A 15,838-nucleotide genomic window follows, 5' to 3' on the forward strand; every position below is an offset into this window, starting at 1 on the left:
CACACATTCCAAGTCCTCATTAAAAAATACAGAAGTTTCTGTACATTTTCCTGGCAATCTCCTGACTGGTGAGAGACTCCACTAATAACGTTTACCCAAGGAATTTATGAAGGTCTGACAGTACTTAAATGGAATGTTCTTAATGTAAGGGGGTAGTTCTTTTAGGGAATGGACATATTTCTCTCCAAGAGAGTCCTCTTCAGCATTTCTAATCAATGTAGCTGCTCTCCTGTGAAACACTGCTGATTCACAGACACTATTCAGTCTTCAAGTTTTTAGAGTGAGACAGACATGAGAAAGGACATCATTTCAGCTAAATAAACAAACCTTTTATTATCACCAATAGGGCTAGAGTCACATAAAGAAATCTGTCTCAATTCTTGTACATTTATTTGGCTTCAGATTTTGAATTAGTCAGAGATCTTTGGAAATGAAGATGTGCATTTTACTTGCCTGGAAAATTCACTCTTAATTATGTAGCAAATATATTTTTAACAAGTATTAACAAAGTATTGCAATTTTAATGTACTCTTACAGCTTTTTTTGCTCCCAATACCATGTGAAGATGACATTTAAAGTCACACAAATTAAGGTATGTTTTCACATTACTCTGTTTATAACCGTATTTAATCAGACACAAGAGCAAAACTAACAATGACAGCTTCCTCCAAATCAAATTCATTGCCATTTTTATGCTTATTCTGTGTACAGAGAAATACTCAGACGTAATTTGAGTAACGCCTTGCAAAGCTGAGCCTTCAGCTTAAAACTGCTCATCAATGAGATTGAATCTGTAACTGTACTGGAACCATTATAGAAGTGTTATAAAATAAGAAAACATAGGTGGCTAAGTTAATGGCAGAAGTGGTTAGATTATCTTCTGGAAACATGGTACCTGTACATATCCAGATTTTGACTTCAAGTGTTTTTAGATAAAAATCCAGGCCATAAACATGTGTGTTTCTAGTACAGTTCCCCCACAGTCAGACATTTTTACACTTTATCATTTTGTGAATCTCTCCACTTTGTCACTGCTTAAAATCAATATTAAAACAGCTTGAATTAAGACCGAGGCTTGTGAAAATACCCATATATTTGGATCTCCTTAAGAGAAAATTGGCCCCTTCTGATTCTGGAAAGACAGAAGGTGGACAAAATTTTCACAGGTACTCTGGTTCCTAGAGTGAGTTCATACAGCAGGCTGCCTCAGTACTTTGCATACATTAGTGTGGCTGTTACAAATGTTTGAGACTCCTGAGAGTCACCACAGCAGACAAGAGTGGGAGAGACCAAACTGACTGGTAAGGAGAATGATGTTCACAAGAGATACGGTTTTCTTCTGGGATATAGGTAGAAAGGATTAATATCCAATTGGCCATAAACTGAGGAGTCACAGACAGATTCCTGGTTTGCTGAGGTAAAACAACTTTTTTTTTTTTTTTTTTGCTTCTTTCAGTTGGGTTTTTTTTTAGAACATGAATAAAGATGAAGATAGTGTAACTGCAGGTGGTAAAGTGCAGAGCCCAGACCTGTTTCTATATTGAAAACTGGCCTTTTTGCAATAGTATGAAATATTTTTAACACATGGGAACCTGCTGTCTTCTAAGGATGCCTTCATAAAAATGCCAGGACTTTATAAGAAGCAAATAAAGACTCACTGTCCTGCACCAACATATTCCCCTCTAAGAGAACGTTCCTGGCTTTGTCATCTGAGGACATGACGGTATTTTTATTTTTAGCGTACTGGCACAATGGACTTGAAGTGGACCATGGCATACCTTTTACTCTAGTGTTTCCCATCCCATTTATAACATCCATGAGACTGGAAACTGCCCACCCTTTATGTTTGGATTCAGTGTCTCTGAAATGCACCAGGAAGGATGCAGTGATTGCTGCAATCAAAGCCTTGGTCCAGTGAATCAGTACAGCTCCCACAGAAGTCTAACTGGGTTAAAATTTTGCAATCTAAGTCCAAAAGAGCTCTTAGACTGAGGAGAAACAAATACATGAGTGATGTTATGGGAAGTTTGGGCCTCAGTTCTAACACATGCTCCTTATTTACTCACAGCTGGAGGGCCACTAATCCCTGGATGTAAAAGACCAAAATGACCAGTTCCTTTTTCTTGGCACTTTGCTGCTACATGGGACTTAGATAAATTGTATTTTTGTTTTAGCAGCAGCAACTTAAAAAAAAATAAAAAAAAAAAAAAACAAAACCACAAATTGATAGAACCTGGCTTATTGCTCAATTTTCAGAAAAAAACTTTAGCATGGAAGTGTGTGCTGGTATTTTTCAGTCTTAAAAAATCTGTTAATGCCTATCTGTTTCACATTTGAGTCATGTTCTCTACTCCAGTCTCAGACTACCTGAATGGCAGACTAGTATGTTCTAATGAGATAAGGCATTACCTTTATGAATGACCTCATAGAGAAGAGGTTGGCTAACATTGTTGAAAGGCCCGGTGCCAGGCAGCTCTGGGCTATGAAACCCAGCTTCAGCTCAGCAAGACAGATTGCATCATCCCCTTCTTTCCAGTTCCAGCTTGGGATATTTAGTAGATGGGCCTGGAAAATAAACAAACAAACAAACACAATATCCCACAGGTGAAGAACCAGAAATGGAAGATAGCAGTGAATGACTTTCTTAACTTGACTTTTTCTGAGTAGGCAGAAGCACTTCAGGTGTTTCAGAGCTTAATTCTATGCTAAGAAATGTTCCACTCTTACCTACTAGAGATAAAATCCTACATTTCTCAAGACATACTGGCTGTGGCACTCTGTCAGATCTGTCCTCACACCTGAGCAAGCAGAATATGGAGAAGCTTTCCTTCCCTTCTGCATGTCCCCCTTACAGCACTTTGAGCTACTGTCTGACTGATAAGGAACACACATCAGGAAACTAATACACTTAGATTACAACTAACGTGAAGCTGAAACCTTTAAAGGATACTATAATTTAAAAACATATACAGCATCTTCTGTCTTTTCTATTTCATTTCTTCCACTTTGAACAACAGTACTTGACAGAGAAAATCAAAACTTTTTTTTCTAAGAATGCTATTTCTAAGGACAGAATGAAGAAAATAACTGAGCAAGACACATCTGAAGTATTGAAATAGATCACTTAGATAAGTATAAATATTGTTCAGTTATTGGCTTAACTCTGTTGGATTTTCTCTTACGTAACTTTTACATTTGCACAGATACAAGGAAGCACAGAGTCTTTCCTCCTTGTTTCCCCTCCTAAGTTAATTCCACAGTTCAGCACTTTGATAAAAGCTATAACCATACATAACCATTGGAATAGCAAACAAACTGAAGCATTTAAAAAAACTTCCCCTCTGTGGCTGTTTAAAGCAGAGAAACACCTTGCTTTGATTCTATAAAGACAGGCTTCTTCTATAACATATGGGAAGAGGACATAACAAGCAGCAGTAGCTGCTCTTGTTGTAGCAACAGGTTACAGGTATAAGGAGTTGTTATCAAACCTTCCTGGCACCAGATTTATTGTGTATTTCATTGAAAGGTTTAGCCAGTCAAGCTTTTTCTCAAACACTGGGCAGTGGTTGATTCTTTCAGAGCTAATAAAAGAAGCAGGTCACATATGAGTACTGTGTTATCTGATACATCCTTCATAACCCTGTAAGTCAGCAGTTCATGGACCTTCTCATCTCAGGATTCAATAAATTGACTTTCATTGTGTACAAAGGTCACAAATTTACCATCAAAATGTTTTTTTCAAATTCCTTTCCAAAGTGGATTTGTAATTTTGAACTTCACAATACTCTTAGTACCATATTCCACAACTGAGATATGTTTTATACTAGAAAACACCTAAATTTATTTATTTTGTACCCACTACTTGGCAATTTCAGGTCTACATGGTTGTGCCAGAATCAAAAAATCATAATAACCTCCAGTAAGAGCAGAACTTACAGAATTTAAGTGGTGAAAGGTCATCTGGAGTCAATAACAACTATGGACACTGTAGCCTTGAGAATTAGATCCCAGGCAATTAATAAATGTCATGATTTTGATAAAGTCCCTTGCATATATAAAAAAAGCTAAATTACTTTGTAACTGAAGAAAAATTCTTGCTGTTACAGGAACTAGAAAAAGTATGTATGAGTGAATGCAATGTAGCAAAATACTGTGAGCAGAAACAGTGGCCATCACATTACCTTATTGTGGTACTGCAACATCTGAGTGATAATTCTTATCTTCGGATGATAATTCTTTATGGAAATAACTCTAAAAAGAGAAGGAAAAACCTATTAAGATAACTTTTAACTGATAGGGTATTTGTTGACAAAACTTGACTGTTTTGTCAAGTCCCACAACTAAAACTGTACCCCCTTATTCATCTGCTCGTAAAACAAACTGATTGATGTCAAACCTTTGAGATATTTACACACAGTCACACTGAGGTAAGAATTGGTGGCTAGTACTAGAAAGCAATAAGCCTCAGGAAATGTGCAGTTGAATGGTTTGCTCTTATGGAGTTTGCAGAAAAAGACACTTGTTTTAGCAGCTCTGTTCAGATACTCATTCTGTTAGGAAAATAGCATAGTTGGAATTGTTACATCATCCTCAGTGATTATCATGTCTTTGAATCAACATACTTGATAAAGTTTCTGAATGATAAATGCCTGAAAGAATCAATTTCTTCCTGTCCCATCATATATTATTTATTTACAGCTGCTAGACATTCATCGTATCTAAATACCTTGAATAATGATTTTGTGTTACACATGCAAATTCATCTTAATTTTGATGGATTTATCCAAAGATCAATATAAAAACTGATAGCTGAATGCTGAATTTATAAAACATGGGGCTACTTCCATAATCCTCACATTTTCTATGTTCTAAATTATTTAATGAATCCAGGATACATTCAACTGTGTATTTGATTTTAAGTGGCTGGAAAGAAAAATGTTTGAGAAATGCATGAACTGATAGTGTGCTATAAGAAAGCATTGCGCAAAATTAAAGAGATGAACAGCCAAAAAAAATAAAACCTCTTGTATTTAAAGACTAAAGATAGAAAAATAAGATAAAACAATGAAAAGAAATCTGACTTATTATGAAATCATCAGTCTCACAAGACTGAATGCTGTAAGTGTTTACATTGGTGTTTTGTAGAACATATATTGTAAACTTCTGGTCTGGCTTGTGCTTTTAAGCACATCAAAGCTAGAACAGGAAACATTAAAAAAATTGCATTATTTTAACAAGTCGTTCTTCTAATTTTCCATTTATTGCTAAACTGTTTAAACATTAAATTTTTTAACTTAAATTGTGAGAAAACATAAGAGAATTCCACTCTTACATTACAATTTTTGCATTTTATTACATTAAAGGTATTAAATCTACTAAGAATGCATCAATCTGTGAATGGAATATTTTTAATATATTTATGCAATCAATATTAAAATAAAGTTTCTTTCATTACAACTCAAATCATGTTTGTAAAATGAAACTAAGTATATTTTAGCCTTGTGTCTTTCTCCAATGGCTACATCTCTTGCACAAAGTGGTATTTTTCCAGAAGAGCAATTTTAGTAGCATTTTTTTATTTCTCCCCTTCCTTCAATACACAGCATGCAAACATCTGACAAGCCAGTAAAATCTGTTTGTAACACTGGCCAATCCAATTCTAGAGAACTTTTAATCGATCACTGACTGAGATTTTAGTTTTTAAAAGGAGATTGGTCTCATTAAAACTAGTATTGCATGAAGAAAACAAAAAAAAATGGAATGGCTTAGGTTTGTTGTAACTCTAGCTGCCATCTACTGACTGACTGTTCCATCTCCTCCCTTCAGAGACTACAAGGAGGGAAGCAGGAGATCTGGTCGTCCCTAATGTCGTAAATGCCTTGTCAATCAAAACAAGCAATGATCGGTCTCCAGTGTGAAACAAGCAAGATGGAGAGAGGAGACAACTCCCTTGTATGCTTTGCTATCCCCTGAGCAGTGCTCTACTTGTAGGAGCAGATCCACCAAGGAGCAGCAGGGAAGGAAGGGCTGAAGGTGTTTCTGCCCCACTGTTGACAGCAGCCCCGCACTGTGAGCACTCACGCCATGCGTTGTTGCAGCACTCCCTTTCCTCTCTGCCTTCACCTGGAAATACTCTAGCTCCTGCAAAGTGACCAAGAGTGCCAAAGCCTGTGCTCCAAGTGTCTCTTCTGACACACTAAAGACAGATGAAACAGTTGAGGTAGGAATTTAGGGTATTCTCACCTCTGGACTTTTGTGAGGATCTTTTAATTTGTCCTCTAAAAAAACTCAAAATCCTACAGTGTTCTTTCAGTGCAACAGATCAGATATAAAATTAGCTAATCAGAGTTAAGAACCAAAAAGCTATTAAAAACTGCAGAGTTTACCTCATAATATTGGAGGCATCTTCAGCATCTGGGTCAGCGCAGTATTTATTGGCAAGGATTAGGCACGCGTCTGCTGACTCTATCTGAGACACCAAAGAAAAAGGAAACATATAAAGCAACTTCTCTTTCCAGCTCTTCTTTCCTCATAAGCTATCAGGGAATCCAGCACTGGCTGCATGAGTGTGAGTGTCAGTTCTCAATACTGCTAATTAAAAACGTTTCTAGGCTGACATGAGTTCATGCCAGTGATTATGACCATTCTCACGGACACAGAGAATTTCTTGAAATTTGCTTACGATGATCAGAGCAGCTCAGCAGTTCAATTGACGACTCTTACTTTGTATCAGCTCGACCACAAAGGCAGTAATGTTAATCTTTTGTAACCAGATACTGGAATTTGGACTTCTAAATTCATGGGAAGTTCCTGTTACATCAGTACAGTCCTCTCACAAGTCCTGCAGCTTTGTTTGGGAATTTAAGTGCCTTCCTATTCAAGACAGGAAGAGGTGGCTGAACTGATGTAGAATATGAGCACCAGATATAGAAAGCAAGAGGAGGAAAACTGCTCTATTCACAGCACCTCTAGATTCACACAAACCTGAGCTTTACAGAACTCAAAGCAGATGACAAAAGTATTTTCCAGTGTATACAACCAAATATCAACACAAAGAAGGGTGGAATACAGAAGATAAAATAAGAACACGCGATTTTATGGTCATAATTAGAACATGCTCTGATGAACTGAAACAGTGTGCATTGGGCTACAAAAATCTTAAGCAATTTCCGTGGTCAAAATGGACAAAAAACACGATTAGTACTCCAGAAAGTGTTAATACCACTGTACTAAAATATTCTTGGCTTAAGTAATCAATTTACATTCCATTGGGGAGAAAAGAAACAAAAAAGTTAACAATGTATGTGACAACTTGCTTTTTTTTTAATTTTCTTTTTTTTTTAAAGCTTCATGCTTTAAGAGAATGAAATAGTTTACTATTTAGAAAGTCTAAAAAATAAATATCTAAATAAGCAAAACTATCTCATTTAATCTCCCAAAAATCTCAGATTTTTCTTTAAGGACTCTAGACAACAGAAAAGGGGTTTGGAGGGTGAAAAAAAAAAATTTAATTGTTCTGATAAGATAACAGCATTTTAAGCAATTACTGTAAGACAATATCTTGCTATATCAAACATTAATGTAAAACACACTTTTGAGAAACACCAATGAAAAATTCATAAAGAGTTGAATGGAATGGCAGACAATGTATCTTAAGTCACTGCTGCTGCAGCTTTGAAGATCTAAGATATGGGTAAAAAAGGTTTACCAGGATAGATATAATTTATTGCTTAAGATAATAGAGATGGAAAAACACTCTTTTGGGGTTACATGAAGGGCTTTAGCAGGATTTTTTCTAAATCATGCAAGGAGTACTTAGAAACAGGTCAAATAGCAGGAGAACAGAACAACAGAGCTGTTACCTTCACTCTTGCCAGGTCATGGGGATTAAGGACTGAACCCTGATAAAATTCCACCTGAGTGAAGTGTCGTTTAAAAAGAGCTTCCAGCTCAAGGTTAGGGGAGATACTGCATTGGAAAGAGGAAGGAAACACAAGAGCAAATGAGAAGTCAGTTTCCATAACTGCTCCATTTCCTGCATTTACAACCCCACCCATTTATTCATTTTAGATATCCAGACTTCTGCTGATTCTTTTTCTGTGGTGTGGAAACAGCTTGCCTTGCTTAAAAGATAAACACTACCTTGCTTTTGTCTGCAGTGCTTCTGGCCCACCTTGTGCTACTCTCCACATCCATCCTGTGTACATTTCCAAGGGATGTGAATCCAGAAGTATGGGTGCAACCATTTGAAAACATCCTCTCCCAGCATTCTACCCAGGAATTACACAGTACCAAAACCATCCTCTGTATGTCCCATCATTCCCACAATGCCTGACTGTGTTGAATAAAACAGCTCAATGCAAGATCACTAAAAATCAGGAAAAGAAAGCAGACAGGGACCCTGTGGCCTGCATGAGCTACAATTAAAACAAACATAATGATGCTGTGACATTCTGTCTCATTTCATTTTGCCAGAAACAAAAGAAAAATTAAATGGATTACAGTCAATTACATAACTGTAATTGACTGTAATCATGTAAATGTAATCATGTAAAATGTGGACCAACATTGTAAATATCTTTTCTGGTGCCACTCATTAAAATAGAAGGGATTTAATAGCTACAGGCACAAACAAGCAGCAAGGTGCTAAACTCATTTCATGTGAATGTGCAGTTTCCTGATTCCTACCACATATTTTCACTGTGGAAATCCTGATCTCAAATTTCCTCTCACAGTCACTTGTTATTACATAGAGAGGGAATGCAAAAAAAAATGATGCAGTTCCTTGAAGATATCATCACTTGTTCAAATTGAAAGGACTAGATGAAAAAATTGTGCAAGTGCTGCTGATTCTTAGTTCTCAGTTTCCACTGCTAAGTCATCACAAATGATTCCTTGACTTTTTAATCATTTTCCTTGACAAAATTGCAGAATTCATTGCTGAATGCAAAAATATTATTTACTTTTAACTTGCAACTCTTCTAAACAGATGCCATTACGGAACAGAAACTATACTGTTTCCTATCATAAGGCTTTTTCTAGCAGTTCCTCCCCTAGGCATAGATATTAGGCATTGTATTATTTATTAAATTATATTAACATACACATCATGTAGAGCCTGCAAGAAACACCAGCCTCATTAAGACACCTTTCCAATTTCTACATCAGAAAAATGCAGGATACTACGTGTGTGTAGGTATGTAACATAATAAAGAGCAGTACTGATTATCACCATGACAAAAAATTCATTTCTATCATCAATAGATTTGTAAAGTATCTGTTATATTAAAACTGATCCTGCACCTACATTTTTCATTTTATAAATACTGTGCAATTTGAAATAAGCGTTTTTTTCCTAGAGAAATCTAGTATGGTGAGGTTTCAGTTTTTGATTTCAGTAGGGTGAAAAGGTATTTTCAGATACCTTAAGTTTATACAACATATATACTTTTCATTAATTTTACTGATGTTGCCAATTTGGTAGTTTCCTTAGAAATATTTACCACTAAAAAAAACTCTGATGTATTTATTTGCATTTCAATATTTTTTATTTCATAATCCAATCCCCACTCCAACTATGCATTTAGCTATGTACCTCACAGACAACACAACTGGATTTGAAGTCTGTCTGCTTGCAACAAATATACTTAGTAGTGGGTTATGGAAAATGCAGGGGAAAAAACTTCTCTCAAGACATAAATAAACATAAATGCAAATATTAATTCTATGGTTTATGGTTTTATGGAGCTTTAAATATTCTGTCTTCCCAGAAGATACAGCTTAACTTAATGAGTTTTAGTAACAGATGACAAGAGCAATGTTGAAAGATTACTCACTTATGCAGAAAGACGATTTCTACATTGACATCGTCCCTATCCTTGTGCAGGAAGTCCTTCAGGAAGTTCGACACACTTTCAAGTGTTATGTGACCACAGACAACTATGTGCCTGTTACAGAAAATACAGAGTTAATCTTGCAAAGAAGGTAAAACAAGCAAGCAAGAAAGCAGGGATGGAAATGATAACTTAGTGAGAAAAAAAAAGCATTAGTCTCTTCATGATGTTTCTCTAGATCCCATTCCACGAAGTCAGAGAAGAAAAACAGCAATTCAAAAAGTTTTTTGCAACTGCAAATGTAGTATATATGTACATGCACTCACCTGTAAAGCCATTTGCCCATGTTGTATTCCACATTTAACAATAAGTAAGATCACTTATATATATGTTTATGCACTGTATTAACCAGTCTCTTTCAAAGTCATATTTCTTCATTTCACACATCTTTCTCGATATCTTTAACTCCTCTAATGAGATTAACTGTTTAAATTTTTGGGTTATGACAGCAAATCTCTCTAAAATGATTTAGTATTTTTCTATAGTTGAAGCAGCACTTTCATGCCAAGGAAGGTAGTGCAAAACTTGCCAATTATAGGCTATAAGCAGCAAAAAAAGAAATCTTTTTCCTACCATAAATTCTAGAAGGATAGTACTTTACAACAAAAAGTCATTGTTTACTATTATCACTTTTCTGGCAGAGCACAGTCTGTTAAACATTTATTTTGAAATATGATAACTCCTTCTACATGAGTACTTAATGACATCACCAGGACTCAAACGCAATTTTAGAAATAACAATATTAAATTTCAATTGTTTCATTTTATTTAACAGGCAAGAAATAGAAGTTTTTAAGAGATTCTGGCCATGCTGGTTTGTATTTAATGTAAGAGTCGATATATGAATGTTCATTGCTGAACTTGCTATTCATAGTTTCTGCTTTTCTTTATTTTTCTTTTTAACCATGAGGTTAAGGTGCAATAAAGGTCCTGGAACTGCAAACACTTAAAAACACAAAAACACAATTCAAAGCTTTCCTGTTTTATGAGATGGTAAGCACAGTATCAGCAAACAAGACATAAAATACATCAGGTCAGCCTTTTTATTTGGGGCGAGGGATTTTGCGGAGGTTTCCTCTGGGAGCTTTGCAACCTGGCAGAGTTTGCAGCAGGCTGGGGAGAGCCATGCCTCCACTGCTCCCACCAGCAGGATGCCCTGTTTCCCTGATGGCCATGTGCCTGGGTTGCCAGAGGTGTACATGTATGACTTAATCCATTGTTATACGTAAAACAGCAATGGAAAACCTCAGAAAGCTTCCAGTTCTGAAGAGATATTTAAAACCTTAGGAGTTTACTTGATGTAAATTCTGAACAGATTGTTTGGTACATTACATTACACTAACTTATAGGGAAGTTCTTTCTGTCTGGTGGTATACAACACTTTTCCTGACTATAAAACCATCTAGCACCAAAAACCCACCAAGTTCCAGGGAAATGATAAACAGAAGCTGAAAATAATAATTTGTATTTCTAATTTTGTCCGTGCACATTTTCTAAGATGACCAATTTTAAACTATAGCTATTACTTTCTTCAAATGTCTACACCTATTACTAATTAAGAAATTGAACTTTCCATCTGGATAGCTTATGCATTGATTTTGATAGCAGAAATAAGTCCTGATTTTAAGGGAAGTCCTTTGTACAGATCCAGTGTTGTTAGCTTTAGATGGGTCTCTTCCTGAAAGCTCTTCTGATACATTGCATTCCTATGGAGAAAACTGATTACCTCCCTGGCTGATTTCACTTAATATGGGTTCTTTTCTGTCATTAATTAGAGTCCATATTTTAAAAGTATGGCTGTGCAACCCAAAATATTGTATTGCAGAAGAAATTATCAAAGTACCAAAATATTACAAGGTAATTCATGTTCTGAGATCCCTCCAAAGGTTATTTGCTGCAAAAAGCTCCTGCTAAAAGCAGATGCAGTTGGGACATTCCTGTTATGACTCTCACTGAGTACAGACTCACAGCAATCAGCTCCAGGGAAAATAAAACATTTGGCTTCCAAAAACCCTTGCATTTGGGTACCAGGACTAAGTGTTTTTTTGAGTGTTAAAAGGCATCTGCACTGTGGTTTCATTTTAAACTCTCATTTTTGGAGTTGGACACAATCTATTCTTCTCTTCCTTGCTACTCTTTTACAGTGCAAGGCAGTGTCCTGAACAGTGACTGCAACAAAACCTCCTAGCTTTCAAAGAGTATTTTCTGAAAAGGTACTTGCATTCATTTTTGGAAGAAAACTCCCACCAAGAAAATCTCCCTTTAACATAAATTATATTTTTGCTTAGAAGTAAAAGAATTTGAAAACAGATTTCCTACTTGCCTATAATGAGTTATTAGGTATATTATTCAAGAAAACCTGAAGAGCTTATAATGTTCCAATCTGTCCTGCATATGATTTGAAGATTTATAACTTCCTCTGTTTGATTCAGTAACCATTGTATTTGCTTTTTAATTTTTTTTTTAAACACCCATTTTTTTCCATGCACTGAAAAAGTAAAGCCAACATAGTGGAGTTGGTTAGTAGAAAGACACTGAATTAAATTCATTTGGTCAACATAAAAATCTAACTTTTTCATTAAGCTTTTCTTTATGAAAAGACTTCAGAACTAATACATTATTATTACTATTATTTATTTATTTATTAATTCTTTAAAAGCAAAAATCTATGAAGTCCCTTGCCATACTGAAAAACATGATTGAAGAATTTAGACATTTTTATCACTGATAGGTAATCAGAAGGACTAAGGTTTATGTTAAGTAGTAGTTGTCATTGGTACACATATCAGATGAGAAACTGGTTTAATATACCAGTGGGAATCTATATTATATGATTGTGATGCTGTAAAAAAAACCTTTCACAAAGAATCAAATCAGGAGTCATATTATATCAACAAAGATAGACTAATCCATCCTCTCCTATATATATTTAGCATTCTCAAAATCAATTTGAGAAATAAAAAAAAAAAAAGAAAATATTTCAAATATGAAGAATTGGCACAGATGTACACAGTTGGTTTCAACTGTGATTCCACATAATTGCAATTCTCTACAGCACCTATTTTTTTCCACTCTAGTATTGACATAATGATCCATTTACTAATAATACTCCAGCTTCCTATAAAGTAAACAAAAATGTTGATAAAACATCCAAAGCTACTAAAAGACAAATTGTTTCAGTAAGGAAAGCACTGAAATGAGCAAAAGTTAAAACATCTAGATTTCTGGCATGAGATAATTGAGAACATACACTGAACCATGTAAATAGCACTGTAAATGAAAACAGATCCACTGTGAATGGGATTCTATAAAAAGGATCTTTTCATGGTTCTTCCTTCAGAGAACACAATACACAAATCTTTTGCCTGTTTATTTTGCAAGAATTATCCATTTTATTGGAACAAGTATAAAGAACCTGAAAAAATTCACTCCAACTGGCCTGTCCTAATAAATCAAAAATAATAAATACAAAATTCTGCTCAGTATTCAGTTGAATACTTTGTGTTCACTTGTCAAGTAACTAAAGGAAGTGTGGTGCATACTGATCTAGGTGCCTCTATAAAATTATGATATTCATATCAAATACATATTCTCAGATCTTTTTGAGCTATTTCTGCTTAGCATTCTGATCATTCCTTCATCTACTGACCATCTAAACTCTTTATATACCAAGAGCAGGCTGCTGTGGTTGAAGCAGGCAGCAGTTTGTAAAGTCTCACAGGTTTTGCTCAAAGAAATTATGGATGTCAGCCATGTTTTCTTATTCAAAAAAGTCAATAAATGTCAACAGAGACAGTATATGTGGTCTGTTTGTTTATCTATTATTGATATGCATTCTTAAACATACCAGTTTACAGTACGTTTCTAGATGCTTGTGCTTTTTGTGATTTACCAAACATTACTCAGGATTCAGATACTTCAGCTCAGAACTCCATGTGTGTGCTTCTGTGTCTCTCTCTTATTTCAATTTAAACTCCCCTCTCAGATTAACTCTGTTTGAGTATTAAGTGCTGTGCAGCCACAATTTGAAGTGTTTCCCTTTCTTTTTCACAGATGACTTGAGCCCAAGGATGATGGTCCTCTAAGGATCTCTTATGTGGCCAATGTGTAAAGCAAAAAACAAATAATTAAACTGGAAGCTAATTTCTCAATCTGATTCTCCCATCAGGCTCTATAAATCTTCTAGTAAAAAGGAGACAAGCAGAAAACATTAAAGGAAAACTGATTGTCAAGCAAGTTTAACATTTTTTCTCCTACAACTGTTTGTTCAAAAGTAGATTTTTATTATTCTCTTTATTCCTGAAGGATTAAAAATCTCAAAAGTGTTGCAGTTCTAATAAGTGTTGGAGACACTAGAATATGTATCAGTATTAAAAATATACAAGCATATGGCCATACTGTCAGAGGATATGTAATGGCAGTATGTGAAAACATATCTCAGGTACCTTTAATTTCTGTAAATTGGACCTGATAGCTTCAACTGTCATCTGTTTTGGAACCAGAGTGTACTTGTACAGCTGCTGTGCTTAATTCTGACAGAAAATATCTGTTCTTTCCACCATGTTCCATGCCTTTGGAACTCTTAAATCATGCTCTTAAATCATGAATAAAAAAAAAGGGATTAGGGAATACCAAGATGCACTCAAAAAGCTCTATTCAGTATATGGTGCACAGTACAGATCAGTGGAACCCTACTGGATCCTACATCAGATTAACACAAATAGGAAATTTTTAATGTCAGGCATTTGAAATTTTCTCTGATGCAAATATTAAGTCACTTTGTGACCAATACAAGAGTGCATTTCAGCTCCTTTAATCCAGGATAAATAGCACACTTCTTTGTTTAAACTGCACATTTCAGCTTTCATCCAAGTCTCTTTGCAATGACTTGCTATCCTACAGGACTCAATCTGGCCTGCTTTGTTTATCTAAACTTTGCTCAGCTACAGCTAAATGAATTTATCTTGCATTTTTATGACCATGATCTAAGGAATTTTACAATGTTTCTCTATAAAGCAAGTTAAATGTTAATATTCTTTCTTTGATGCACACCTCCAAACCAGCAATAATAAAATGAAAGCACAGGGATTTATTTCTTCCAGGGTCTGAATTAGTTAAGAGGTCTCCACTATAGCTTAGAGGATGAATATTGATCCTTTCATTCAGTCTGAATGGCAATATTATTTAGAGTATCTCTACTTTTATGAAAAATATTACAACATTTAGGCATAACACACATCTATCACCAGAAGACAAAAGTGAATAGTTTGCTATAAACAGGAGTAAAAACTGCTGAATAGCATGCACAGGGAGCCCCTACTAGAAAACAGTAAAATGCAGGGGTAACCTACACCTCCAGCATTAGCATCTCACTTGCAAACAGACCTTAATCTACTGTTCTAATCCCTCCACACCCTGGACTTCATTTCTGTAACATTTTGTGTGGCAGATATCACACACACAAGCCATCCTGTTTTTACTTTTGAAACCAACTGAAAGTGTTTTGTATTAAATATGTTGCTTTCCCCCATTATTACTCATTTTCAAATCTCCTTACAGGTTTTCTAAATGCTCAATGAGTCAAAAAATAATGAAATCCATTGTAAGCAATGCAGGAGCTAGGAAAAGATATTCAAATTTTTGAGCATTTTATCCACGAGCAGAGCCAATGCATTTCTTTCCACAGAAATCATCCCAAAATCTCATGACTAATTTTCTGCAACAGAACCTGAGTGAAAGCAAGAAGTTTCTAAAACTTGCTGATCAACTAATCACTTCTGCCATCTCACATTGCACAGCCTGGAACGCCATGGACTGTATAGTTTGTAGAATTTGGTAAATCAGCAGATTTATAAATCAGATTCAGTGTTTCTTGGGTCAAAATTTGAGCAGCAACAACTGCTATTTGATGTCAAATCCAAAAGGGGTTTTTTGAAAGTTTAAGC

General features: G+C 35.4%; 1 protein-coding gene across 48 annotated transcripts in view; it reads right to left on the reverse strand.

Moving 5' to 3' along the window:
* Window positions 1–15,838, reverse strand: part of KCNMA1 (potassium calcium-activated channel subfamily M alpha 1) — a 431,738-nt gene that overhangs the window by 126,076 nt on the left and 289,824 nt on the right. For all 48 annotated transcript variants that reach the window (XM_086901436.1, XM_086901419.1, XM_086901432.1 and 45 more), the window contains 5 exons: window positions 9,837–9,947; window positions 7,863–7,968; window positions 6,387–6,469; window positions 4,182–4,251; window positions 2,410–2,565 (listed from right to left, as the gene is read on the reverse strand). In XM_086901436.1, coding sequence (XP_086757562.1) covers window positions 2,410–2,565; window positions 4,182–4,251; window positions 6,387–6,469; window positions 7,863–7,968; window positions 9,837–9,947 — 526 coding nt within the window. The remainder of the gene's footprint in view (window positions 1–2,409; window positions 2,566–4,181; window positions 4,252–6,386; window positions 6,470–7,862; window positions 7,969–9,836; window positions 9,948–15,838) is intronic.

This window comes from Cyanistes caeruleus, chromosome 8 (genome assembly GCF_971803275.1).
Source record: "Cyanistes caeruleus chromosome 8, bCyaCae1.hap1.1, whole genome shotgun sequence".
NCBI lineage: Eukaryota > Metazoa > Chordata > Aves > Passeriformes > Paridae > Cyanistes > Cyanistes caeruleus.